This window comes from Pyrgilauda ruficollis, unplaced genomic scaffold (assembly GCF_017590135.1).
Source record: "Pyrgilauda ruficollis isolate IOZ18807 unplaced genomic scaffold, ASM1759013v1 scaffold79, whole genome shotgun sequence".
In the NCBI taxonomy this organism is placed as follows: domain Eukaryota; kingdom Metazoa; phylum Chordata; class Aves; order Passeriformes; family Passeridae; genus Pyrgilauda; species Pyrgilauda ruficollis.
Window position 1 is genome coordinate 4,221,724 of NW_024529821.1, and position 27,411 is coordinate 4,249,134.

Genomic DNA, 27,411 nt, shown 5'->3' on the forward strand with positions numbered 1-27,411 from the left:
GAGGGCTTGCTGCAAAACTCCTGAGCCTCCCTGAACACTCACAGCCCCCTTTGCTGAGATGGGAGAGCTGCTGGAGCAAAGGTGGAAATGGTCCTGGGGTCTCTGGAGCCCAAGGAGGGTGATGTCCTCCCAGGAGAGCTGGGATTAGGTAATGGAGGAAGTACCAGACTCAGGTGATGCTCTGGTAAAGCTGTGGGGTCTGTGTTTAAGGATGATTTTGTCTGCTTTCTTCAAGCCAAATCCTGCATTTCACCCAAGGGTGGGGAGTCCTTGTGGGGACAAGGAGTGCTGATGCTAAATCATGGAGTGGCAAGGAAAAGCTATTTTATCAGCCTCCCTCCTGGGATCCCCCACAGCCCCACTGACCTTGGGAGGCAGATTTTGGCAGGCTGGATTTCTGCATCAGCACAACCCCCAGCAGATCTGATTTTTGGAGAAGGAGCAGTTGAAATAAGGTCAAATGCACTCCTAATTCTTGTTTGTGGCCCCACAAGGCAGACATGCTCATCTGCGGGGCATGGCCACAAGCAGCTCTTAAACCCATGCAGGAAGGGTCCTCCAACACCTGGAATACCTGTCCGTCCTCCAGCACCTGGAATTCCTGTCCTTAAGGACTCGGGGACAAGGGCAGAGCCTCTCCCGCGGCACACGCTGCCTGCCGCCCAATTTGGGGGGTCAGGTGGCCCCTCGGTCGCAGCGCCCGGCAGGACGGAGCGCAAGGCTGAAAGCGGCCGTGATCCTTCGTGCCCACCCGCGGTCCCTGCTGCCCACCCGCGGTCCTTCGTGCCCACCCGCGGTCCCTGCTGCCCACCCGCTATCCTCCATGCCCACCCGCGGTCCTTCGTGCCCACCCGCTATCCTTCGTGCCCCCGCTGCCCCCGCCGCGGCTCCCGTACCTTCCGTGCCGCATCCTCCGGCCGCATCCCCGGCTCCTCCGCTCCACGCCTGCCACAGCGGCTCAGCGCCGTGTCCCCGCGCTCCGCCGGGTCATTTTGTCAGCGGCGAGGAGCGGGGAGCAGGGCAGAGCTGCCTGCAGAGAGGAGGAGGCGGCAGTCGGCTGGCAGCTTCCCAGCAAATCAGGCTGCAGGAGCGATCCGCGCCGCGGAGCCGCAGCGCCCAGGCGGGCCCCGGGTTTGCTGGAGCGGCTGAGTCACCCTGGCAGTGCCCGCAGCCAGCCCCGCTGCCCCCAGCCCCGCTGCCCCCAGCCCCGGCGGGGCAGGGCACCCGCGCCCCAGCCCCTCGGGCAGATGTCAGGATGAGGTTACCGAGGGTAAGGGATGTCAGAAGCGCCTCTGCCCGAATTAAGGTGCAAATGTCACTGGCACTTACGCCGGTGACAATGGTATGGGTTTTTTTGGTAGTGACTGTGGGAGAGAGAGAGGGAGAGAAAGAAATAGGAAATGGGGGGACAGAAAGAGTGTAAGAGGGAGAGAACAAGGAAAATATCAGCACACTGTGGATCCCAGTGATGTTCTGCTGATCCTCTCCAGCTGGTCTTCTTAGTGGTAAAGGTCCCCCCAAAAAGCATAGAATTCAATGGTTTAATATGTGCTCAGGCCAGGTAGGAAAATCAGGCATTGTCTTTCACAACAGATTTTGGGTTTGCTGCATGCCATAACTGTGGTGCAAGGCTTCAGGAATGACTCTGGGGGGGCACTTTGGGGGGGCCTCTGATGGATTAATGGATTAATTAACCTCAGCTGCCTCTAACATTAATGTCCTGTGGATGTGGCATTCCCAGGATTGGGGGTTCCACAGCCAGTCTCTGTAAGGGAGGATAGGTTCACTGCCCCTGAGCAGAGGTTACAATGCACCAAAACTTCCTCCCCCCACCTCGGGTTGGGGGAGAAATCTGTGCAAACCTGCTCCCAGCAAATGGGCCTGTGGGCTACAGCCTCCCCCACCCCAAAGAAAGCCAGAGAAGATTCTTAGCACAGCTGCTGGAGTTGGCTCACACTCTTTTCCTTGTTTACTTGGTTGTTTCAGGTGATTGAGGAATGGGTTTTGTAGGCACACAGTTTGTGGTGGTTGGGATGGGGCCCAGCCTCATCCCCAGTGGCACAGCTGTGAGCAGCAGGTGAGCAGCACTGACAGCAATGAGCCATGGAGTGCCCAGGGGCATTGACCAACACCAAAGGGAGCACACAGGGGATAAAAGGCTGGGCTAGAGAACAAGACGGGCAGAGCTTGGAGCCTTCTGAAGTGGTGTGGTGTTACTCTGTATGGGTTGAGGCTTTCTGAAATTGCATGGTGATACTCTGTGTATCGTGGCCATCTCAACTGTGGCATGTGCTGTGACAGGGTTTTCCCTTTATCTAATCTCAGCAGTTTGACTTTCAGTCCAAAGTCCCAGTCAGGCGTCTTCAGGGAGGTTTCTTTGCTTGTAGCTTCTTTATACAGTTTTTGGTATAATGAGAATAAAACTACATCAATGTTTGAGGCATGAACTGTTTCATTCTCTGACAGCTGATATGATGAGCAGGGGTTGCTCAGGGGGATGGATGATGCCAGAAAGGAGCAGCAGCCTGGTGGTGCTGGTGGAGGCCCAGGTGTGTGACAGGCTTGGTAAATGTGATGAAAAATCCCTTCTCTGACTGTCAAGCTTCCTTTATAGTACAAAAGTATATTAACTTTATGTGTATATATATACTATATATATATATAAATTAAACACTGTGATATGAAGAAGCAATGGAGTTTCATTGAAGACTTTGGTATTGTTCGTGCTGAAGTAAAACAAACAGCCCAGCCCAGAGGATTTTGCTTTTGGGGGCTTAGAGCAGTCCCCGAGGGATAAAGAACGGCTTTATCCCTGGGATGACCAAGGTACTGCAGCATCCCAGGCTCTGAGACCCTCCCAGCCTTGTCTGGTGTCACAGCTCAGTCACTGCAGCCAGAGGGACTCAAGGACACCTGGATCCATGGACGAGCAGGAACACAGCGGCTTTGCCAAGTTTTACTGTGATTTGAGATCTGTTAGTGTGGGTGTCAGTGCTCAGTCAATTTGTGCTGTACCCGAGCATGTGATGGACATAAGAACTTCATAAAAAACCCCACCTGGGTGCCCTGATTTGGCTGGGACATCTCATGCCCATGAATAAATGTTTACACTTTTAATTCCAAGCTTTGCATCCCAACCTGGCACCTTGGTTGGCGTGGGCTACAATGTGAATTTTTGTTGAGGAGCCTCATGTCTCACCGCAGGCAACAAAAGCCTTTTGGATGGTGCTTCCCTCCTCCTGTGATGCTCTGTGCCCTGAACGAGCTGGCTTCTCTGGTGGATTTGCAGCCACTTAACTTGCATTTGCCACGGCATTCAGTTAACAAACCCAGCATCCGTTTATCCTTGGGAAACGTGCTCAGCAGCAAAGCCAGGCCAGGCCAGCAGCCAAGGCAGAGGATGCTGCAGCACTGATTTGGCTGCTGTGGCTCAGCAGCAGCAAACACTGGGGAGCCTGGGCAACTGCAGCTCTGAGCGAGCGGAGGGTCCTGCACGGCATGCCCAGTCACCCACGGCTCCTGCTGGAGAGGAGAGCTGTGTCCAGACAAGGAAACAGATGTGAAGGGTCAGGAGCACAAGCCTTACAAGGAATGGCTGAGGGAGCTGGGAAAGGGGCTCAGCTGGGAGAAAAGGAGGCTCAGGGGGGACCTTTTTGCTGTCCACAACTCCGTGACAGGAGGGGGCAGCCAGGGGGGTTGGGCTGTGATCCCAGGGAACGAGGGGCAGGACAAGAGGAAGTGGCCTCAAGCTGTACAAGGGGAGGTTTAAGCTGGATATTAAGGAAAAATTCCTCATTGAAAGGCTTGTCAAGTATTTGAATGGGCTGCTCAAGGCAGTGGTGGAGTCACCATCCCTGGAAGTGTTCAAAAATGTGTGGATGTGGCACTTGAGGACATGGTTTAGTGGAAGTGCTGGACTGATGGCTGGACTCAATGATCTTAGAGGGCTTTTCCCACCTTGGTGATTCCCGGATTCTATGATTTTTCTGATGGTGAAACATTGTGGGGCAGTGCTGGGAGACAGGTGGGAAGAGAAACGCTGCTGGATCTCAAACACAGCCATGTCCTTCAGGTTTGGGGTGAAGCTCTGTGTCCCCCTGGTGCTGTGCTGGGCTCAGGTGCTGGGGAGAGGCACTAAACCACCAAGCAGAGTGAAAACGAAACCACAGTGGTGTGCTCACCTCCCTCAGCTCACTTTCCAGCCCAAGGAGGTGAGTTCCACTGGTTTCCCTGCATGAGAGCAAACAGCTGAGCCACTTCTGTGGGAGAACAGATGCTGCTAATAAGGCAGTAAATAAACCCATGTGCAAGGCTTTATAGTTGGGTTGTAATTACTTCTGCAGTGCCAAAAGAGCCGACGCCAGGGCTGCACATTAATGACACATTAATGGCAGCGCTCATCCGCTCTGGGCTGGCTGGCTCCCCAGAGACCAGCGCTTTTATTTCATTTTTGCACATGCCAAAACCACCGTGGTCCGGTGGGACTCGCCTGGAGCCAGCACTGGGGTGGTTCCCACTGCTCCTCCTAAAAGCCCTGCTGAAAACCAGCAAGGCTGAGAGCAATTCCCAGCAAGTTAACATCCATTTACAGAAGTGGGAGCATGGAGGACTGGCTGTGCTCCAGGGGCAGTGCCTGCACACACATCCCCTGCCCCAGGTCACATTCTGCCATAGGGATGGTTGGGATCCAGGATGCTTTTTCCTGCCAAAGCACAGCAAACCTCTTGCCAGTGCTGCAGAGGTGGGATCAGCCTCTCACTCCAAGCCTCACTCAACCGTGACCACTCTCCATGCTCCCAGAAGCATCGTGGCGCTGCCTTGGCACTGCTGGGGGTGCCACGGGCTGGCCTGTGTTTCCAAGGAGGAACCTCACTGCAGAGCATGGACCATGCCCATCTCCTCAGCAGGGAAGCCATTCCAATGCCCTGCCAAGGGAGGACATGTGCCTGGTCTGCCAGAGGGAGGTGATCCCTCCTGCCTCTTTCCTCCATACCCTAAAAACATCATTTGGATCCCTGAGCAGCTCCCATGAAGGATGCCTCCTTCCAAGGGATCTCTTACAGCCAGCCTGGGCCTCCAACAGGAGGGTGCTGCTCAGGGGGAGGTGCTGGGAAGCACCAAAGAGCCACCTCCTGCTTGCCAGAGTTTTCCCACCTACACTTCCAGATTTCCATTGTCTCCAGGGCAGAAGGCACAGTGAGGCTGTGGTCGCCCTGAGAAGCCTCATCCCGTGCTTGGCCACCCTGGCTGGGGCAGACACAGCCCTCAACACTCTTGACACCAATGTTTGAGGGCTATTCCTGGGAAACAATGTCTGCCAAGGCAGCAGGGAGCTGTGGGCAGAAGTTCAGTCACAATGTCAGGAGTTCTGCAGCCACCTGGCTTATGGAATGGGATGGAGCAGGGTGACAATGAGGACCTGGCACCTTTTGGGATGCACAGCCACCACACAGCTCCTGGTGATGCCCCAACTGGGGAAGGGCTCTGGGCTTCTTCAGAGGAGACACCCTGAACAGGTCTGTCCCAGCTGCCCCTTCTCCCTCAGGCAGTGCCCTTCGCTGGTGGCTGTGCCAGGGCTGCCTCCTCCTGCTGTTGTGGGGCGAGGAAAGGAGGGTCTGCCCCAATCTCCATCTCAGTCTCTGTCCTCACCTTGACCCTCCGGAAGAGCAGGCACTACTCCTTTAGGAATCTGCTGAGAGATCCAGGGGGCTCTCCCCTTCCTCTTCTCTTTCTGGGCTGCTCTTATCCCCCCAAGAATAAGCAAAGCAGCACAGAAGCAACCCCTCTCTTCCATTTTCAACATCCATATTGTTCCCTCTCCACCAGTTCTTCAGCCTTATCCCACCCTCTGCCCAAGTTCCCACTGCTGTATCCTTCCCTGTCCCACAGCTCCCACTCCCCCAGTCCTGCACTAATGAGCAAAGGAGCAGAAGAAACTAGACGAGGCCCTTCTCAGCATCCTGGTTTTCATTTCAGAGGGGCCATGGAGGATCCACATCAAATGGGATCAAGGGGAGGAGGTGCACGTGGTCCCGAGGCCAGCTCTTCTCGCCCGCTCCCTCGGTGGCCACGATGGACCTTCCTGCCCGGCCTGTTTCCGTCCAGCTCCTCCAGCACCCTCTGGACACGCTGCTGGAGCCCGGGGGGGCTCGGCGCCCTGTCCCCATCGGAGAATGAGCAGCGCCGGCCACCTCCAGGAGCTGCCTACTCCTGCTGCTGCTGCTGCTGCTGCTGCTGCTGCTGCTGCTGCTGCTGCTGCTGCTGCTGCTGCTGCCGCTGGCGCCACCGCGCCACGAAGGGATGGAGGCGGCGGCGGGGGCGACGCGGGGCCACCGGGGCACGGTTGTCCTGGCCCTGCAGCAGGCGGATGCTCCCGATGGGCCCTTGGCAGGTCGGGCAGGTGGCAGCGGCGTCGGGGGCAGCCTGGGGCTGGATGCAGGCGTGGCAGAACACGTGTCCGCAGGGCTCCACGGCAGCAGCGGGGCTTTGCAGGAAATCCACGCAGATGCGGCAGACCCGCACGACTCGTGGCGCTGGTGCCTCCTGCCTGACCTCGGCCATTGCTGCTCCCGGACTTGACTGCTCTCAGCCGCTGGCAGGACTCGAAGGCTTGGCTTCCACTTGTGCAACTCAGTGGTTCCTCAGGCACTGGCAGCACTCAGAGGCTCCTCAGTCCCTGCTGTCACTCAGAGGTTCCTCAGACGCTGGCAGCACCGGCAGCTCCTCGGCTGCTGTGGGTCACAGCCTGAGTGCTCTGGCACTGCCCAGCGCTGTGGTTGTAGTTACCCACTGCAGGAGAGTGATCCTGACTCTGGTGACATCACAGGGTTCTGAGGAGAACACTCAGGAGCTCCCCCATCCACAGAGACAGATCCTGTGGCACAAAACCCGCCTGGCAGTGGGCCACACACCTCAGTGTTTGCCCAGATCCCTTCCAGGTGGTTCCTGCTGGGGTGGGGCTGTGCCACTGTTACATTCCCAAAGTGACTGGGGCTGGCAGGGACCTCCAGAGGTCATCTGGTCCAAGCCTCTGCTGAAGAGTCTCTGCTGTAGGCCAGCAGTGATCAAAGTCCTTTGCCTCCCTCATTTTTGAGGGACTCAATGACAGATCTCACAAAGGTCAAAGGCTGCATCCTGATTCTAGAGTTGGAAATTGACAATTGGAGACTGAGTCCCACTGTTAGCACTTTCTCTTGCTTGTTGGCTCACAGCTGTCCTCCAAATTCTTGTGATATTCTGCACTGAAGTCTGGCCCTGACCTCCCACACTGCAGCAATTCCCTCAAACTGCTGGACAAACTCCCAGAGCAAGGTGTAGGTGCTCCCTCTCGATAGTCAAGCCAAGTTTCACTGGACAGGCTCTGCAGTTCTCAGAGTCTTTCCCTGCAGTGCAAATCCATTCCAAAACCTGTAGCTTCCCCAAAGTGCCCCAGGCTGTCCAGGAGGCTGGATCTCCACAACACCCACTAATGAACAGGCAGCACAAATCCCCTCCACGAGCACTGCCGAGCAGCAGGCAGCACAGGCTGCCCTGCAGTCACACCAAAGACACAGCCATAAAAATAAAAGCTTTTTATTTATTTTTTTATATACCATTACAGAAACATCTGAGTAACATTCCCAACAGGATGGGCAGCTCTGGGGCCCAAGGGACGAGCGCAGGCAGCCAGCTCCAGGGTCTGCCATGCCGTACTCCTGAGCTGCTGCTGCTGCTCTTGGTGCATGACGTCCTTGCTCCTTGCCCTCAGCGAGGAGACCCGGCACTCCTGGTGTCAGGGTGTCACCTTCTTGTAGGTGATGTGTAAGTGCTGAGTCATGGGCTGCGTAGTGGTTGCCATTGAGACAGTTTGTTCGAGTTTCCCGTCGGAATTGAGCCTGAATTTTCTGGTAATCTAAAGCGGGGGGAGGAAAAGAAATAAGGAAATCGAGCAACGACTGTCCACAAGCTGAATCCCTTACCTGTGCTTTCTTCCCTTTGCCATCCACCTGCCTGCTGTCAATGCACCACTAAGGAAGGATAGCCTCACTACAGGCAAATAAACAAGATTTCTCTCCTAAAGAAAGCAGCCCTCTCCACAATACCAGCTCTAAGCCAATTATCCATGGAACAAGGCACATTCACAGAATTACAGAATTAGCTAAGCTGGAAAAGATCTTTGAGACCATCAAGTCCAGCCTATAACTTGGTACCATCTTATTAACTAAACCATGGCACTGAGTGCCACATCCAGGCTTTTCTTAAACACCTCCAGGGACAGTGACTGCACCACCTCCCTGAGCAGCCCAATGCTCAGTCACCCTTTCTGTGAACAACTCATTCCTAATGTCCAGCCTAAACTCCCCCCGGTGCAGCTCAAGATTGTGTCCTCTTGTCCTGTCAGTGGTTGCCTGGGAGAACAACCCTTACCTGGCTACACCCTCCTTTGAGAGAGTTGCAGAGAATGATGAGGTCTCCCCTCAGCCTCCTCTTCTCCAGGTTAAACACCCCCAGCTCCCTCAGAGACTCCTCACAGGACTTGTGTTCCAGACTCTTCACCAGCCTTGTTGCCCTTCTCTGGATGTGTTTGAGCATCTCAACATCCTTCCCAAACAGAGGGGCCCAGAACTGGACACAGCACTTGAAGCATGGCCTCACCAGTGCCGAGTACAGGGGAAGAATCACTGCCCTGCTCCTGCTGGCCACACCATTCCTGACACAGGCCAGGATGCCATTGGCCTTCTTGGCTGCCTGGGCACACTGCTGGCTCATGTTCAGCTGCTGCTGACCAGCACCCCCAGGTCCCTTTCCACCTGGGCACTGTCCAGTTACCCTGTCTGCAGCCTGCAGCCCTGCAGAGGTTGTTGTGCCCAAAGTGCAGGACCAGGCACTTGGACTTGTTAAACCTCATGTTGTTGGACTCAGCCCATCTATCCAGCCTGTCCAGGTCCCTCTGCAGAGCCCTAATACCTCCAGCAGATTGACACTCACTCCCAGCTTGTGTCATCTGCAAATCTGCTGATGGTGCACTCAATCCCCTCGTCCAGACCATCAGTGAAGATATTAAATAGGACTGGGCCCAACACAGATCCCTGAGGGACACCACTGGTGACTGGCCACCAGCTGGATGCAGCACCACCCCCACCACTCTGGGCCCTTCCAGCCAGGCAGTTCTGAACCCAGCAGAGTGCTCCTGTCTAAGCTGAGGGCTGCAGCTTTTCCAGGAGGGTGCTGTGGGACACGATGTCCAGGTAGACAACACCCACAGCCATCCACAGGTGGGTCAGCTGGTTGTAAAAGAAGATCAGGCTGGTCAGGCAGGACCTGCCCCTCTTACAACCGCACTGGCTGGGTGTGAGCCCCTGGCTATCCCATAGGTGCTGTGTGATGGCACTCAGGATGAGCTGCTCCATTCCCTTGCTGGGCACTGAGGTCAGGCTGACAGGTCTGGAGTTGCCCAGAGTTTCTTTATGGCCCTTCTTGTGGATGGAGCCACACTGGCACCCCCAGTCCTCTGGGACCTCTCTGGCGAGCCAGGACTGATGGTAAATGATGGACAGCAGCTTGGTGAGCTCATCCAGCACCTCCCTCATGCCCCTAGGGTGGATCCCATCTGGGCCCATTCACCTGTGAGCATGTAAGTGTCTCAGCAGGTCACCAGCTGCTTCCTCCTGGATTACAGGGGGACTGTTCTGTTCCCTGTCCCTGCCTATCCACTCTGCAGGCCAGCTGTCCTGAGGATGACCTGTCCTACTGTAAAAACTGAGGCAAAGAAGGTGCTAAGTACCTCTGCCTTTTCCTCATCTTCAGTTAATATATTCCCCCTGCATCTAATAAATGGAGGTTGTCCTTGCCCCCTCCTCGTCCATGAGTAGCAACAGAGGCAACCTTGCCATTAATTTCTGTTAAGCTGTGCTTTCACAAATTTATATTAAATCTGCATTGATAACACCTTTAAAGGTGATTCTTCAAGCAACCTAAACCACTCAGGACACAGCCTGGTGCAGGAAATGAGCCTTCCTGCCTCAGTGACAGCTCAGCCAAGCCACAGCCACCCTGAATCACTTTTCACCAGGAATGCAACAATACGGTGAAGTTTTCTCAAAATGAGCAACTACAGCAGCAGCACACTTGTCCTTCTCACAAACCTGTGGCCTCTTTGTTTCCACAGGCAATTTAAGCTGTTCTTGGGGAAGGAGAAAAGGCTCTGCGAGCTGGTTTCCTGACAACTCCTCTCATTCCACATCCTCCTTCACCAGCAAGGGCCTCCCAGACACTCACTAGGACCAGTCCCTGGGCCTGAGCTTCCCACAGGTGCCAGATGAGCACAGACCTCCAGCCCCAGAGCTTCCTTCTTCCAGCCAAGGCCAGCCTTGGAGCCCTCAGCTAGGAAGACATCTGCTGGCTTTCTGTGCTTTGCCCTCTCCTCCTGCCAGTCTATCTGCCCACAGTTCAGGCAGTGGCTCTTTTATTTAAATGTTTGCAATCCAGAGCTCTGCCTCCCTGCTGATATCCACAGTATCTAATGCCTTTAATTCTGCTATGGGAAGGAGACAATACAGCTACTCCTGGGAAAGAGGAAACCCAACAACTGAAAACATGCATCCAAAGGCAGGGGAGTTGGGACTTCCCAAAGTTAGGACACTATCTGTGTAGGCAAATCAAATTTTTGTCTACATCTGCACAAACTTGTGCTCTCTGCTGTCTAATGGTCAGTTTTATAGCACACACAAACCAGGCTGTGAGAGCTTGTTCAGCCTCTCAGCTGCTGCTCAGCCACCACAGCTTCAGATGTGACAGTGACACTTCCAGAGGTGACCTCAGGATGCCACTCTGACTCCAGCAGTGCCACTGCACTCACAGCTGGCTGTACCCTACCAGCTGTATCAACAAATCCCCACTACACACCCAAAAAAGTCAAACCCCAAAAGCAGCCAACCAAAAGTGGAGCTGACAGCAAGTGCCAGCCCCACCCTGCAGGCACAGATGGGAAAAGAGCCCAGAGCAAGGTCTGAATGCTCTGGAAAGCAAGAGAGCAAGAGCTGCAGGTGCTCCTAAAATATCCTCGTGAGGCCCAATACTGACCACACCTTAAATGTGCATCCTCATACTGCAATCAATCCAGAAAACCAGCATTAATAACTAATCCCATTGCCATAAAAGAGTATTTACTCAAGACTTTCCTCTTCTTCCCTAAGGACATGCTACTGGCCATTCTGGAGACAGGATTCTGGGTTAGCTGGTCTGATCCAGCCTGTCAGTTTTTATCACAATGATCCCTCTGGGTCTCATAATGTAAAAAATCTCTTCTGAAGGCTCTTACAGAAAGAATAAGCCAGGATGCCATGCAGTACTTCCAAGAACCCCTGATGGCATTCTGTAATTAAAGCATGCTAAATAACATATCCTCCCAACTAGACTCCTCCTGGGGCAAGCAGTGCTGTGGGAATGGCTCCCTCTGTGTGCACTCACCTGCTCTACATGGGGCTTCTTGGCAAAGGAGATCCTGGCTATGGAGTGAGAAGCTATAGACAGCTCTTGTCCATTCACCTCCCCTTCCTCCACCTCCACCAGACCTAGGGAAAAGCAAGGGCACACATATTATTAGGCTACAAAAGTTATTTAAGCATGTCACAATTATTATTTTGACCTTTCAGTACTTAAAAGGAGGCTTATAAATAAGAGGAAGAGGGACTTTTTACACATTCAGACAAGGACAGGACAAGGAAAAAGCTTTTAACCTGTAAGAGGAGAAATTTAGGTTAGATATTAGGAAGAAATTGTTCCCGGTGAGGGTGGTGAGGCCCTGGCACAGATTGCCCAGGAAAGCTGTGGCAGCCCCATCCCTGGAAGTGTTCAAAGTCTGGTCAGACAGGGCTTGGAATAACCTGGTCTGGTGGAAGGTGTCCCTGACCATGGCAGGGAGGTGGAATGAGATGGGCTTTAAGGTTCCTTCCCACCCAAACCACTCCATGCTCTATTAGGCTACTTAACAGACCAGTATTCCCTATGGAGAATGGTTTAATTTGCCCTATTTATTTTTATTTATTGACAACTGGAGATCAGACATGGAATGCTGCTCACAAAAATCCAGCTGGACTTACTCACACCGTGTGCGATGAGTGTCACAGCACATCTGGCACTGCTCCCTTCAGCACCTGTCATTTTAGGTGCAAACTTAAGCATCAGCTGGGGTTTAACACTTTCACTTATAATAACTGAGATGTGGTTCTCTCTCATTCAGACATCATAAGGCAAGAAGTACCAAGGTGCTGCACCCACACACCGGGAGGCTCTCCTAGTTTAGGAACCACCCTGGGTCCAGCACCAAAGAGCATTGATTCCAACATGGCAAATTAATTAAATAAAACTGTGAGAGGCGCAAGAACTTTCTGAAAAAGTGATGAGATGGCCCAGCAGGGTAAGAACCTCTTCTTTTCCCCAGTGTGGGTATCAGGAGTGTACCTGTGTTCTGGGCACTGATGAAGGCCACCTTGTTAGTGTCAGGCTTGAGGCGGATGAAGCCACACTCGCGGTGCATGGGCTTCCTGGTGTCCGGGTGGAAGGCGTTGAACCTGAGGGCAAACAGAGCACAAATGCTGATGTGTTTTGCACTCAAAAGACATTTTTTACCCTGGTTTCCTCTTATTTAACCACATGAGTGCCTGCAGTACTCACTGAAGAGCAAAAGACTGACAACACTTCACGGTTGAGATGTAAACCTGGAAAAATACAATTACTTTCCAGAGGCATAGCTATTTCTTAGAGCTGGAGTTAAATCTTTAAGTTCAAGCTTTAGACTTTCCATGACCTCTGGGTCTTTCTAAGAACTAGCTCAGAAACCCCTCAGGAACTCAGATGTTTCACAGATGCTGAAGCCACATGTCTCAAAAAACTTCCTTTTCTCAAATAAATATCTGGCATTACTGTATCATCCTTATTTAGCTTTTACACCTGGAAAAGTTGTTTTTTCTGTATATTCCTTGCCATAGGAAGCAACAGAGCAGACATATTTCTCCCATCACCCCTTTCAAAAAGATAACAAATTCAGCTCAGACTTATTTATTCTTCAGACTCTTATTTATTCTTAAGAACTGTAGGTTTGGTCACCATGGGTGATTATACTTATAAAAGGAGAAACAAACTTAAATCAGGCAGCCTTCAGTGCTTGGAGCATTTAAGGCATACAGGGACTGTCTCTTAAGAGCCACTGCTCCAGGAGCCAGGAAAGCACAGCCTATTCTCCTGGTGCTTCCTAAAGCTCAACAGCTCACAGCTGTGTAACTCCTTAGCACAAAGAAAAGGAGGGGCAAAAAAAAAAAGGTGACTCAAGGAACTGTTCACAAGCTGGGGAGGGAGGTGCAGCCAGAGCAAGACTGTCAGAGCTTTGTTTCTTTTGGAAATTGGACTAAAGCAGTCACAGGCTGAGCTGGCAGCTCCATCACACTCCAGGAACACAGGGCATCTCTCACACAGCACTTCCATCCTGTAATTCTTTTTTTCTTGGTTTTCAAAGCAACACACTTGCCAACTCACCCCTCCTGAAGGAACACTGGAGCACTACTGAGCAGTAGCAAACTTGTCACTTCCTCCCTCTGGTTTTCTTTTGATTTTTCTTAGAACAACCACTTGAAGCCAAAGCAAGTAGTTAAGCTACCTGCCTCCTGTCCCACATGGTTTGATAAGCACTAATTTTTCTCAGATTTTCACAGTGGTGAAGACTGAGGACCACAGATTAAAATGGAGAAACCTTGTAGCCATGCCATAGCTCCTTCATTTATTCTAAGTGGGAATTTCAAAAAGAATGCCAATTAATCACAAGTTTTTGTCAGATTATGCCCTTTTCTGATTCAGAGATGGGGCAACTGAGAGGTGTTTTAAAAACTTTTATTCCATTTTCAGTTTCATGTGAAGTGTGAGTCAATACAGATGTTATAATTCATGCTATCTCAATCAGAAGCTAACTATTCCTTAATTACAATATATTACAAGCATTTCTTGGCCTACCAGCTTTTGCCACACTATGTTGCAAATGCCTTAAAGCTAATCATCTAAAATTCCCCTTTGTGGGCCACTGTAATTGGCATTTGTAATGCCAATTAATCACAAATTTTCAAGGAAAATCAAAGTTAGACCATGCAGTCACATACCACAGCATCATCTCGTTTGGTAGGTGAAAATTTATGTACTTTGCCATTGGAAAAGAAACCCAACTAACAAATCACCCTGGAGCCATGCCTGCCCCAATCCAGCAGCAGCTCCCAGCCCAGGCAGACCCCCTGACTTACGAGAAGTTGAGCATGGGCTGTCCCACGTGAGAGATGTGCACTTCCTCCAGGTACTGGAAGGGCTTCATTGTGGGGAAGGTGCCATCTCCTGGTGGGTCTGAGAGCCAGGTGCCCAGCATCCAGGACAGGGGTTCCATCACAGGGTTCAGCTGGGGAGTCTCTGTGGAGGAAAAGAAAGAAGGAAGAATGAAAACTCAAGGATCTGTGCTCTGCAGGTTGCTGTGAGCTGCCTCCAGCTGGCTGGAGGTGAACACAAAACACCTCAGGAATGGTTGAACACCACAGCAATGCTGTTCTTCAGAGCAGTGCCAGCTCCAAGGGGGGAGATGGGGAACAATGAAGTCATGGAAAGTGGGTCTGTTTCCAAACCAGCTCTCAGCCATACATAGGGCACTCTTGCAAGTGGTCCACTTCTGACTCCTTTCTGTAGCTTGAACTGAAACAAAAGCCCCCTTCCATCTATGTGCAGGGAAGAAGATGACTGAAACCTCAGAATAAAGAATAATCATTAAATGATAATGCAACCTCTAACACTCTGGGCTAATCTCTCCCAAGCACTGAGTACACACTGTTCCTGTTTGTTTCAGAGGCTGAGGAAATGAGTCCTCATTTCAAAAGAAAATCAGGCTGTGTACATATTCAAGATCAAAGTTTGGCTATATTTTTAAGAGGTTGACAATGGCCTGAACTTTTACAAAGAGACAAGCAAGGATCATTCAGAAGCTGTTCTACTAAGGCTCTGGACTAAGGCAAACATCTTAAAAATACCTGGGTGCCTGTAAGACAAAGAGTAAACAGAAGAGAATGATACTTCCCTTTGTCAGTGCAGTTATGAAAAAGAAACCAAGGTCTGTTTCACAAAGTTAAAACTTCTTTAACAAATCATTTTACAGAACCACACTATAAGCTGAGCTGGAAAGAACCCACAAGGCTCATCAAGTCCAACTCCTGGCCCTGCACAGGACCATCCTAAAGAAGTCACACCATGTGCCTGGGAGCGTTGTACAATGCTTCCTGAACTCTGTCATGTTTGGTGCTATAGGAGAGTTTTGATAAACAGTTTTGCATTTTACTTTCAGAGGTTGTGACTTGAAAAAAATACATCAGGAAAATGGAGACAGACAATTTAAAGCCACGTGAAGAGCAGAGCAGATCCACTACTAAGGTGTAAGTAGGGAAAGCAAAACATCACCCACGGGATGTTGGGAAAGATGGATTCCCACACAAACTGGGTGCCTGCTACTCTCAGTAGTCTGTTATGCAGAGAAATATGACTGAAGTAAGCTTAAAGCATGTCCTCTTCCCCCTCATGAGATAAATATTTCATACTGGCAAGGTGGGCGCTGCAGGGGTTTTTTCCACACCTAGTGAGATCAAGAATAAAGAACAAGCTGCCTGTCTGACTGATCTAAAAGACACAGACTCAACTGCAGCCAGAAATCACAACCTAAAAGAAAAAGGCTGTGGCCAAAATTTGCTTGACCAGTCTGAGTTTCACTGTGCTCTTTATGAAATGTCAGGCTAAAAGACTGAGCAAGGAGGAAGGACAGTTCACACCTGAAATGCCAAAGAAGGAAGAGCAGCTTTCCTGGGTAAAAGAGGCCACTTGTGGTACTCATTCTCCCACAGAGAGCACGTTTGAGAAGCCAGCCCATGTCAGCAAAGTGCTGCTACTTTGCTTCATCCTGAAGTATTTTGCAGGGGAAGCAACATGAGGAAACATGAGAGGTCACTAGGAAATCATGATAAAGGTCTACAGCATCTGAGCCAGGATCTGCAGGACACCCTGTCAGACCGTGCAGTCCCCAGCAGCTTGGAAAGGAGCTCCCACAATCTGTACAGCAGTGTCAGTGTCCTGGGCAGTATTCCCTTGTACTCACCTTTCCAGTTCCATGAGGGGAGCACACAGTTCTGTGGATAAGGAGCTCCCACAATCTGTACAGCAGTGTCAGTGTCCTGGGCAGTATTCCCTTGTACTCACCTTTCCAGTTCCATGAGGGGAGCACACAGTTCTGTGGATAAGGAGCTCCCACAATCTGTACAGCAGTGTCAGTGTCCTGGGCAGTATTCCCTTGTACTCACCTTTCCAGTTCCATGAGGGGAGCACACAGTTCTGTGGATAAGGAGCATACTGCTCCTCCCTCCAGCTGACATTTGCCTTTCACTCTCTGCTGCATTTCTTTCCAAACTTTTTGCAAGCTCATCTCCCATGATGGAAGAGAAAAGTAAAGCTTTGGAAAAGCTGCAGGAGCCTTCAGCCTGGGCTGCTGCTGCCCTCTCCTGGGTCAGCATCCCAGGAGCAGGACAGTTTCTGTCACCACAGTGCTTTCATAGGGTACTTTCTTTTCTCCTGCTTGCACTTCAGGAAAAGCATCAAAACAACAGATGAAAGGAATGGCTGCAGCCATTCCCACTCTTTAGACTTGATTACAAACCAAGAGAAGCCAAATGATCATTTCCAGCACCCACAGCTTGATGCCACTGCCTTCTGTGCAGCACGCAGCCTGGCTGGAGGTGCCTGACCTCGTGAGCTGGTCTCACTTCCAAAGAGCTGGAATTCCAGCCAGCTGAGAAGTGGAGATGGAACTGTACATCCTGAAGTCTCTGGCACTTGGGCAAACAGCATAGCCAAGTGATCATTATTACTTTTCTAAACTACCTATATGGCAGCAAAGCTAAAGAGCTCTTTAGTTCTGATGTGGCTTGGAAAAGTCAAGAGCAGCAGAAGTGAATAAGGACCAAGCGCTCAGTGAAGTGCAGTGAGTGCAGACATCCTGATCTCATCCCATGCTCTTCTTACCTTCAATGTTGGTCTCTGACTAGTGGACTAAGAATTTTTTCTTTCCTGGCTGGAAGGCTGTGCTGGGAGAGTGGAAAAGCAAGAGTGGAGGCAGACAGGAGAGAGTCTGATTGAATCCATCAGGGAAAAAAAAAAAAAAAGAAAAAAAAAAAAAAAAAAAAAGCAGCTATTTGAAAAGCAATTTGCTTTTTAATGTCATGGTTGGGGCAGGTAAATGCAAGACTATTGCAGCAACAAGAAGTTCCATGCTGAGCTGCTTTGTTTCAAATTTTAGGTTTATAGATACAGTCACTGATGAAGAAGCCTGTATATACCTTTTTAAAGGTCTAAACTCCTAGCAAATAATTTTTACAAAAACCCCACTGATGTGGCTTAAAAGGTAAGTGTATGATAGTATCAAGAATACAAATGACATCTGAGAATTTGCAGCACAAGACACCCTGGTCACCCTTCTACACACGTAAAGCTTCACTCTCAGAGGGGGTCCTCTTAAATGCTGATTCTCTTGCGTTCATGTGCACAGTTCCTCTTTTGCCTACAAACAGGGAAGCTCTCCCTTCATCCTCTTTCTTAACAAGGACATTCCTGCAGTCACCTTCTCCTACACTTTCTGGAAGCCATTAGGGACCCAGCATCTCCAAGATCCCATTCCTCTACTACCTGGTGAAGTGGAAGGTGTCCCTGCCCATGGCAGGGGGTAAGAACAAGATGAGCTTTAAGGTCCCTTCAGCCCAAACCATCCTGTGGTTCTACAAAACCTCACTGAAACGAGACATGACACTCATGAGTTGTAACAGTCTGGAGACAAAACCACACACCCATAAGCAACCTGATCACCTTGATCTCTTTCCTTCAGGAAGTCACTCAGGCCACAACCCTCATGCCCAGGCCCTGAGCACACAGGTCACTTCCATTTCACCACCTGACCCTGCTCCACCCCTCCAAACTCACAGGCAGACTGCTCCTACACCTTTTCCATTCCCAGAGAGTTTACAAGCCAAATCCCACCCTGCACTGGAACTGGCTGTCCAGGTTTTGCCCCAGGAGATCCTGAGCTCTCCCTGCTGTGAGACAAACCAGACAGAGCAGCTGGACAGCCCCCTCAGGCCACGGCTACACAGTGTGGCTTTCGAGTGGGATCCCTGGCACAGAAAGCTAAGCTGGCACAAATTCCTACACAGCTTTATCAGTAAAGCCACAGGGAGGGGCCAGCTGGTTGCTAACAAGGCAGCTAACCAGTTTCCTTGAGCTGGAGAACACTTCCTGCAGAAAACTTGAGGGAAAAAACTATACAAACAACAACAACAACCACATCCAAAAAATGCCCCAAAAAAAACACCAAAAAAAAACCCTCAAAAAACAAAAAAACACCAAAAAACCCCTAAAATAAGTTCCCAAACAAAATCCTTGAGTCTTCAAAGTGTGGGGTCTGCAGCATCAACTGGGCAGTTCCCTGAAATTCTTCCTTCAGCACAGTTGCTAACTGGGTTTAAAAGAAAGCATTACATACCTTTGCCCTGTCCCTGTTTGTGAGGTGATCATTCTCATCCTGGAATGGGGCAATGCTATTTCTAAACTCCTTTTTGCCATTTATATATTTGAAAAAAAAAATTTTATTGTTCTCTGCATTTTTGGCAGCTTTGACTCCAATGGAGCTTTGCCTGTATGAACTTTCTCCCAACAGTGGGGAGCAGCATCTCTATGTTCTTCCCACATCACCTGACCTTGCTTCTACTGGGCATCTTCCATCATTCCATCTTATTTCCAAGAGAAATCAGCCAAGCCAGCCTTCTGCCTCACCTGCTTGACTTCTGACATTTAGGAATTGCTGTTCCTGTGCCCTTAGGAAATGATATTTAAAAGTGACCAGCACTGATAGACCCCAGAGCTGGAGAACACTTCCTGCAGAAAACTTGAGGGAAAAAACTATACAAACAACAACAACAACCACATCCAAAAAATGCCCCAAAAAAAACACCAAAAAAAAACCCTCAAAAAACAAAAAAACACCAAAAAACCCCCAAAATAAGTTCCCAAACAAAATCCTTGAGTCTTCAAAGTGTGGGGTCTGCAGCATCAACTGGGCAGTTCCCTGAAATTCTTCCTTCAGCACAGTTGCTAACTGGGTTTAAAAGAAAGCATTACATACCTTTGCCCTGTCCCTGTTTGTGAGGTGATCATTCTCATCCTGGAATGGGGCAATGCTATTTCTAAACTCCTTTTTGCCATTTATATATTTGAAAAAAAAAATTTTATTGTTCTCTGCATTTTTGGCAGCTTTGACTCCAATGGAGCTTTGCCTGTATGAACTTTCTCCCAACAGTGGGGAGCAGCATCTCTATGTTCTTCCCACATCACCTGACCTTGCTTCTACTGGGCATCTTCCATCATTCCATCTTATTTCCAAGAGAAATCAGCCAAGCCAGCCTTCTGCCTCACCTGCTTGACTTCTGACATTTAGGAATTGCTGTTCCTGTGCCCTTAGGAAATGATATTTAAAAGTGACCAGCACTGATAGACCCCAGCACCTGCAAGAACATTTCCCAGGGGACCTTACTCACTAATTCCCTGAGCAGCCCGAGGTCTGCTCTCCTCATGGCCAGAGCTGAGGTTTTCCAGGCACTTTTCCTCCTGTGACCAGAGATTTTGAACTCGATGCTCTGTGGTCACTGTGGCCAAGTCGGCCCCAATGTTCACTCTGCTCATGAGATCCTCTCTGAAAACAAGCAGGAGATCAAGATCATCCTTCCAAGTCAGCTCCCTGATGACCTGTTCCATAAAGTTGCCATGCAGGTGTTTTAGGAGCCTTCTGGCCCGGGCTGTACCAGCTGTGAGATGCTCCCACTTAATTTCTGGCAGGTTGAAGTCCCCTGGGGCAGGTGACTTGGAATTGTGCCTTAATTCCTCAAGGAATAATTTGTCAGTGTCATCATTCTGGCTGGGAGGTCCAGAGTAGACTCCCACTGTGAAATGGCATTATTTGTTTGCCCCTTAATTCTTATCCAAAGGCTCTCAACTGTGCCACTGCCAGTTGTGAGCTCCAGACACTCCAACCCTTCTGTTACACACAGTGCCACCCTCTGCCCCTCCTGCCCTGCCTATCCCTCCTGAGGAGCCTGGAACTGTCCCTCAAGGCACTCCAATCACAGGGAAAACTCCCACCAGGTTCCACTTATGCCAGTGATGCCAGCTCTCTGGGACTGGGCCAAAGGCTCCAGCTCCTCACTGGTCCCTCCTGCTGGGTACCAATGCAGAGACATTTCTGGTGTGGTACACTGTGACCAGCACCTGGTGAAGCAGATTGAGGGATCCCATTAGTGCTCCTTTCCTCAAGTTTAGGCATTCCAGCCCACTGCTCTTCCCTGGTGACCCTGGTTTTGTCCCTTTCCCCCTTTCCAAGCTAGTTTAAGGCCCTATCAACAAGCACTCCCAGCTCCTGTGCTAGAACATCTTTCTCCCCCAAGAAAGATGCATCCCACCAGGTGCCAGCAGATCAGCTGTTGAACAGATCATCCCATCTCTGCTCCAAAAGCTGAGAATTTGGTTATATTCACAAATGTTCATGCTATAGACTCAGTAATTAATTTCATAGCCAAGTACCAAGGTGGTAATGCTCCAGTGCCTGTAGTCATTGCCAAAGTTCTGCTTTACAAAAGACAGAGAAAATTTTTTTTAAATTCTACTCTATTATGAGAAACCAAACATCCTACCTGAGCTCAGCCTTTCTCTCGAGTTTTCCTTAGTTTGCTGTTTCATTGCTTCCTAGCTGCAAGCTGGGTTTTTGTTGTGAGTCATTGCCAACTCACTGCAAAATTAAATGCTTAATGCACAAACTCTGTAGACTATTAGGCAAAAAAAAACCTGGAAAGAACAAGACCATCCCACTGAAAAAAACCCCAAACCAACAGCAGTGCAAAAAATCTTGTTTCCTCCCTTCCAACTGCCTTTCTCTCCAAGGGGGAGGTCAAAGAGCCACCTCCCTCAACCAAGTCCCAAAGCTGGCACGCTGTGCTCTCATGCTGAGCACAAAACAGTTCACCTCCCACCCAAGCGTTCAGGTCATGGTGAAATCTCTCAAGATACCTTCTGCCATGGATTCAGACCCTATGCACACATATGTCACTCTCAGTTTATCACTCTCAGTTTACTTTACAGCTCTCTTGCTCTTCGCAATGCCTACCCTATGGATCAGTTTTCTACCCTGGCCATTCCCACCCCAGACTGGGCACAAAAAAAAAAATCACAAGCAGCACCTGCTGTCTGAGAATAAAAGCAGGTTTTTTTCCAAAATCTAGCTTCAAGTTAACATACAACTGCCAGGCTAGCAGTGCCTGCCCTGGTGGAGGCAATTTTCCTGACAGCACATCTCTGTGACCCATCAGACACATTTCAGTTTCAAGCTGAACTGGACACCAGCCCGTTGCTGGTCCAGTCCTTCTCAGACAGGTGAAAGCACAGCACCTCCAACCACGCACAACCCCACTTCTCATTGCCAGTCAGGAACAGGATTTTGCTTTTCCTTTTCTGCAACATGAATGAAATCTGTTGCACCACGATGGGCAACACCACTTCAGGCCCCACAGACCAGACCTCAGGACTCCACCTCAGCACAAAATCACACATTAAGTGCTCCGTCCTTCTGCTCACCCGAAGTTTGCCAACTATGCTTCATTTGCATGTAAAACGTACTGTAAATGACCCCATTTCCACACTGGCTTTGCACAGATATTCAAAGACAAATCCAAGCCAGATTTCCCATGGATTCCTAGCAGAGTTCTAGCAGTTTTTCACATGAACTCATTTTGCAAACTCTCCTGCCTTTAATATGACCTTCATGAAAACAAACATGCCGCATGGAAGAGGCTCCTCATACCCCCAAACAGCTGAATTCTAAGAGCTTTACCTCTCTGATGACCACAGACACTTGAATCCCATGGAATCCTACCTGTGTCTGCTCCATGCCCAGCCATATTTGCAGATATTTTGCTACTTGCTCTACCTGCAGCCCCCCCGCCCCAGAAAGCGCTCTGCGCAGGGTGGTAAGATGGCTATGAGGGAAGTGAGCTCATGTTTGGGTAGGACACCGATCCTGCTGCCTGCTGGGAGATGTAGTTTTATAACCAGACCAAACTGGAGCACGGCAAGAGGAGGAGGTGTTGTGGAAGGAGCTGCTGGGACCTCCTGTCTGAGTGAGCACAGCCGACACAGCAGAGCTGTGAAACCTTCCTGCAGAAGAAGACAGTCAGACAGTGCTTGGGTAGCAGAGGACAGTGCTGTTAGAACACCTATGACTTCTCCAGGACACATCCCTGGTTGCTTGCTGAATATCCCTCATTTCTCCCAGTGCATCCAGAAGCCACATCTCACCCTGTCCTGCCTGGTACACCGTGCCTAACCATGCTCATCTGCCAGCAGCGTTCCTCAGCCTTTGGTCCGTGGACCTTGTGAAGCAGAAGGAAATATTTTCCTACCAAACAAACACCTAAATTCAAAGTTTAGATGGAAAAGGCCACCATGGCAGCTGTGCTGTGCTGAAAACAGCCTGGGGCTTCTCCTAAACCAGTCAATGCCCCTGGTTAGACAGGTTAGGAAACACCCTTCAAGCACACTGTGACAGCTGGAGTCGGGAGCCACTTGCCCAGCCTGAGTCCCCCAGCATCAAGCGTGGCTGGCAGGCAGTGCTGTGCAGCAGTCCTGCAGAAACCTGCTCTTCCCAGCCTGCTGCAGCTTGGATACAGCCAGCAGAATTTATTTGTCTCATTAGAGGAAAGTATGTGAGAACCAGCACCAAAATGAGGTCCTGCTGAGTGGGTGTGGACCTAAGTTCATGTTTCGTGCTCAGGATTTTGTGGAAACAGCTGAACGTGAGGGATGCAGACAGGTAACAACCTGCACAATCCAGTCAGGTACTTACACTCAAGGAACTGCCTTTAGCAGAAAAAAATATGCTGGCTCAGGTTCACAGCTAAAACCATCACCTCAATCACACATCAGATGAGCTGGGACAGCTGAGACAGGGCTGCTAACAAAGACTATTATTAACCTAATGTGTTGCCTGACTGTATTTTTATGAATATGAAAAGCCTTGCTTAACTCAGCTTTGTATTACAGTAAAACTTGGTGTCTGGGCATGAACCAGACTCACCTGGCTGCACTTCATCAGCTACTTTCACTGCCATACACTAGTACTACAAGCACCCCAAAAAAAGAGTCCAAAACAGAAAAGCACAAAGATGAAGCTAAAAAAAAAAAAAAAATCCACCAACCAACCCTTTAAAAATTTCCCAGCCAAAGGGTTCTGTATAAACTCCCCATCATGCCAAGCTACAATTGCCAAAATGGTTCATTTTCACACACTGATCTCCAGTTTTGTTGATGAAAGATGGCAGAATGGGTAATGAATTGGTCAATTCATTAAGGAAAATTACGTTTTCCCTTATAAAATAGAGCATATATGAAGAATATCTTTTACAAGAACATAAAATTTTCACTTCTCAAAGACGTATCTATAAAAACACTAATCCTGGGAAAAAGGAGAAAAATCATAGTGCTTACCAGAATTAAAAAAAAAACCATCCTTAAAGATACTCTTTCTGCAATTAGTATCTCAGTGAAGGTATTCCAACAAAGGCAGACACCTTTTTAAATATATGTATAAATAAATATTTCATATACATACATAAATATATGTATATACATGAATGACAACTATGGAACCTTAAAATGGTATTTAGTTATTTTCATTAGTTTGACACCTAAACAATAAAAAAACACAGACCAGAAGATACAAGACGATGCTGATTTCCCAGGGGAAAGCTTTTTCCCCCTCTACCCAAATAAAAGTGTGAGTTTTCCCATACTTTGAAAAATGAGATACATATGGGAAAAGTAGTGCTGGGTGTTGACCTTCATGAATTTTAGAGTCTACTTTCCTCTTCCAGTGAGGAAGCTGGCCATGCTGCAACTGCCTGGAGAACGTGTCTGCCTATGCCAGCATCACTTTTCTGACTGCCCAACAGCTCCAGAAGAAGCCATGGAGTGTTTCTCCTAAAGGAAAGTTGAGAATTAGCCATCAGGAGACACCCAACCCTCCAAGGGTGACAACTTCTCCAAGCAAGCCCCACATCACAATTCCTTCCCAAGGCAGCCCAACGTTTTCTCAGCAGCCACACACACACCACCATCAGATGGTCCCAAACTCCTGCTCTGAAATGCACCTTGCAACCACAGGCACTGTGTACACATTGTACATTAAAAGACATTTTTTTTTCAAGAAAGGTTACGGCCCAATTTGACTTCTAGATAACAAACTTTTTACATGACCTGATCCCTCACCGAGTTCCCTTATGCTTTCAGGTGCTTAATTATTATTTTTGTAATTGATAGAGAAGCATCTTCCATCACTCCCTACTTTAGTACATTTCCTGACTTCTTCTGCCTTCCAAGGGAGGAAAGGATCAAAGCAAAGACAGACATTTGCTCACAAATCATGACCTCAATGTGCATCATGACATTGCCATGTTTGACAACTCCCACCTCACTTATATTTCCTGTATGCTCAGTACTGAGTGCAGTATATGAAATCCAATATCAAAACTATTTCTTATGCCACTAAGGACAGTAACAGCTTTCCCAGATACCTGCTGCTAGGACAGCTCATTAACACACCAGAAAAAAATCACAGGCACGTGCCAAAGGAAGAAGAAAAATCCTAGCAGGAGCCACTGCATCACAAACAAGTTAAAATAATCCAGAAAGAAAAGATAATAAATTCATCAACAGAGTTGCCTGCAACACCACAACCGAAATTCTGATTCCACATCTTGGGAAGGTTAGGGATGTAAGAATTAACTTGTGTGCCCACTGTGAATTCTTTAATCTGCATCCATTGGTCTTACACAAGCTGCTACTTCTCCTTCCCAGAGTGTCCCTTTCTCATCCCTTTTCCCCATCACACCTTCACAGCCTCCAACTTAAACAGTCCCTAGGAAAACAGGGAATTCCACCTCAGAGCAGCACCCCTGGGAATACTGACCACAGTCCTGGGATATCAGGCTGTTCAAGTAAGGGAAACTGTTCCGCTTCATCTCATTCAGCTTCTCCTTCAGCTTCCTGACTTGGCTGTCGGAGCGGCTGATCCTCTGCCTCAGGAGCTTCAGCTCTCCGTTCTTCTTCTCCACCTGCTCCCGCAAGCAGCACACCTGGCTCTTGCTCTGCCGCGAGGAGAAGCAGTACGAGTGCAAGGAGTCGATGAGCTTGCAGGCCCCCGAGGCCGACATGATCACCTCGTTGATGGACATGGGGTTGGCGTCCGTGTCGCCCTTGCGGCCCAGCACGGCCTCGGTGGCGGGCCGAGGGGTCAGGTCCGCCGGGGACGCCGACAGACCCGGGCAGGGTTTCTGGGGGGTGGCGGTGAGGGACGACGTCGGGGACACTTCTGCGACGGCCTTGTCGTGCCCCAAGAGCTGGCTGCTGCAGCTCGGCTCCACGTCTCTCTTTGGCCTTTTCCTTTCTAGCTGCTCCTTGGGGAGAGACGGCCTCTCCCTGGCGTGCTTGGAGGAAAAGCTGTACGAGTGGAGGGAGCCGATGAACTTGCAAGCACCAGGGGCAGGAGGGGTGAAGTCGTCCACGGACACGCCGCTCCTGTCTGCCACCCAGCTCCCCGCCCAGCTGCCCCTGGCACAGTCCTTCCCAGGAGACCTCTCGGGCTTTACCTGCGCTCCAGGCTTCGCACCCAAATGATCCCCTAACGTCCTCCTCCGAGGGCCGTCCAGCTGGCTGTGGAGGGCCTGTTCCTCCTTGGACATCGATCCTATTTCCTCTTTCAGAGTGGCCTCCTCCATCTCTTTCGTCCCTTGCATCACCATGAAGTCCTGGCCAGGAGATGGGGCTCTGTGTGCTACCTCACCGCCTCCTTCCTGCGGGGCCTCCCCATCCTGCACCAGCACCTGCCTGGCTATTTTCCTTCGGCTCCTGACATAATCCAGCTTGCCGTGTTTCTTCTCCACGAGCTGGAAGATGGTGGGGACAGCAGTGGGCTTCAGCAACCGGTGATGGTCTTCCAGCCGCTTGAAAAAACTGTCTTTGGTGAAGTGCTCGCTGCAGAGGAAGGAATACTTGGTGGGAGTCCAGTTGTCTCTCTGAACGGCTTTCAGCCACTGAATCAAGCGCTTCGAATCCTTCAGAGGGAATCTAAAAAGGGAACAGAGAAAAGCCACTGAAAAATAAGCTACGTTTTGGAAATCAGGAGGGTTGGTACTTTAAGAATTACAGAACCATAGAATCATAGAACTGTTGAGGTTGGAAAAGACCTTTAAGGCAACCAAGTCCAAGGCGACGGCTAAGTTTAGGAGATTTTGGGGAAAGTTGTGTTTTGGTAAGTTGCACTCATTTACGAATTAAATTACACTCATTTAAGAATTACTTCACTTTAGGCTGAAATATTTGATATTCATTCACTGCGTCAACAGCTCCACTTCACAACAAGCGTAGGAAGCGTAGGACTAAAAGGTGTTGTTTCCATTTTCATCAGCAATCGATCCATTATTCCTCTCACCAGCCCCACGAGGAACAGCCCGTCCACAAGGAAGGGGGACGTGACCACCACCAAAACAGCCAGCTCAGCCAGCACGCTGCCCAGCGCAACCCGGCTGCTTCTTACACCGGGTGTGCTTAACAACATCTAATTAGGTGTAGAAATGCCTGCAGTGCAAGCAAGCCCCTGAGCAGGGGAACCAGGCTCCGTTTCCAATGGGACTCCCGAGACAGGCACTTCTCCCGGGGACTCACCGCCGGCAGCATCCCCAGCGAGGGATGAGGCGGAGGCCGGGCGCGGGGGGCACAGCCCGGGGGGCGCTCGGGGTGACAGGCCGGGGAGGGCCGGGCCCGTGGCGAGGGGCGCTCCCGCTGCCCGGCCGGGGCTGGAGGATCCGGGAGCCCGGAGCCGGTCTCCCCTGAGGGAAACAAAGGGCAGTCGCTGCCGTGGGGGCCCGGGGAGGGGAGCGGGACCGGGGCGCGGGCGGCCCGGCCGCGGCACTTGCGGCGGGCCGGGCGGGCCGCCCTTACCTGTGGAAGGAGACGGCGCCGTGGCGCGCCTTGCCCTGCCGGTTAGAGCAGTTGGCGGCGGCGCAGCAGATCACCATCTCCGACCGCCGGCCGGGCCCGCCCCGGCCCCCGCCCCGGCCCCGGCCCCGCCGCGCCGCCGTACGGCAAGATGGCGGAGCCGGGTCACCCCGGCGCCCCTCGCCGGTGGGGAAGGGGTTTCTGTACGGCACAACATGGCGGCCGCCACATGGCCGCCGCCATTTTGGCCGGGGTGCAGCTGTACGGCGCGGGGCAGGTGGGGAA

At 50.4% G+C, this 27,411-nt stretch overlaps 1 protein-coding gene across 3 annotated transcripts; it reads right to left on the reverse strand.

Annotated features, from left to right (window-relative positions):
* Nucleotides 1-7,556: 7,556 nt before the first annotated feature.
* THAP4 (THAP domain containing 4) lies at nt 7,557-27,254 on the reverse strand. Of its 3 annotated transcripts, none has more exons than XM_041486966.1 (6): nt 27,130-27,254; nt 25,100-26,256; nt 14,265-14,424; nt 12,442-12,551; nt 11,449-11,552; nt 7,557-7,891 (listed from the first exon to the last, which is right to left on the reverse strand). In XM_041486966.1, the coding sequence occupies exons 1-6, from the start codon at nt 27,204-27,206 to the stop codon at nt 7,772-7,774; spliced, it is 1,728 nt and encodes a 575-aa protein (XP_041342900.1). In that variant the 5' UTR covers nt 27,207-27,254; the 3' UTR covers nt 7,557-7,771. The 3 variants fall into 3 exon arrangements, with proteins under 3 accessions (XP_041342900.1, XP_041342901.1, XP_041342902.1); XM_041486967.1 differs by lacking the exons at nt 25,100-26,256; nt 27,130-27,254 and adding exons at nt 19,626-19,780; nt 22,010-22,064; XM_041486968.1 differs by lacking the exons at nt 25,100-26,256; nt 27,130-27,254 and adding an exon at nt 22,010-22,140.
* Between the last annotated feature and the right edge of the window lie 157 nt (nt 27,255-27,411).

Coding starts and splice junctions, on each gene's coding strand:
- THAP4 (XM_041486966.1), bottom strand. CDS start 27,206: ATGGTGATCTGCTGCGCCGCCGCCAACTGCTCTAACCGGCAGGGCAAG. Junction 26,257..27,129: donor GGCGCCGTCTCCTTCCACAG/GTAAGGGCGGCC, acceptor TTCCCTTTTTAG/ATTCCCTCTGAAGGATTCGA. Junction 12,552..14,264: donor CAGCCCATGCTCAACTTCTC/GTAAGTCAGGGG, acceptor GTTTGCCCTCAG/GTTCAACGCCTTCCACCCGG.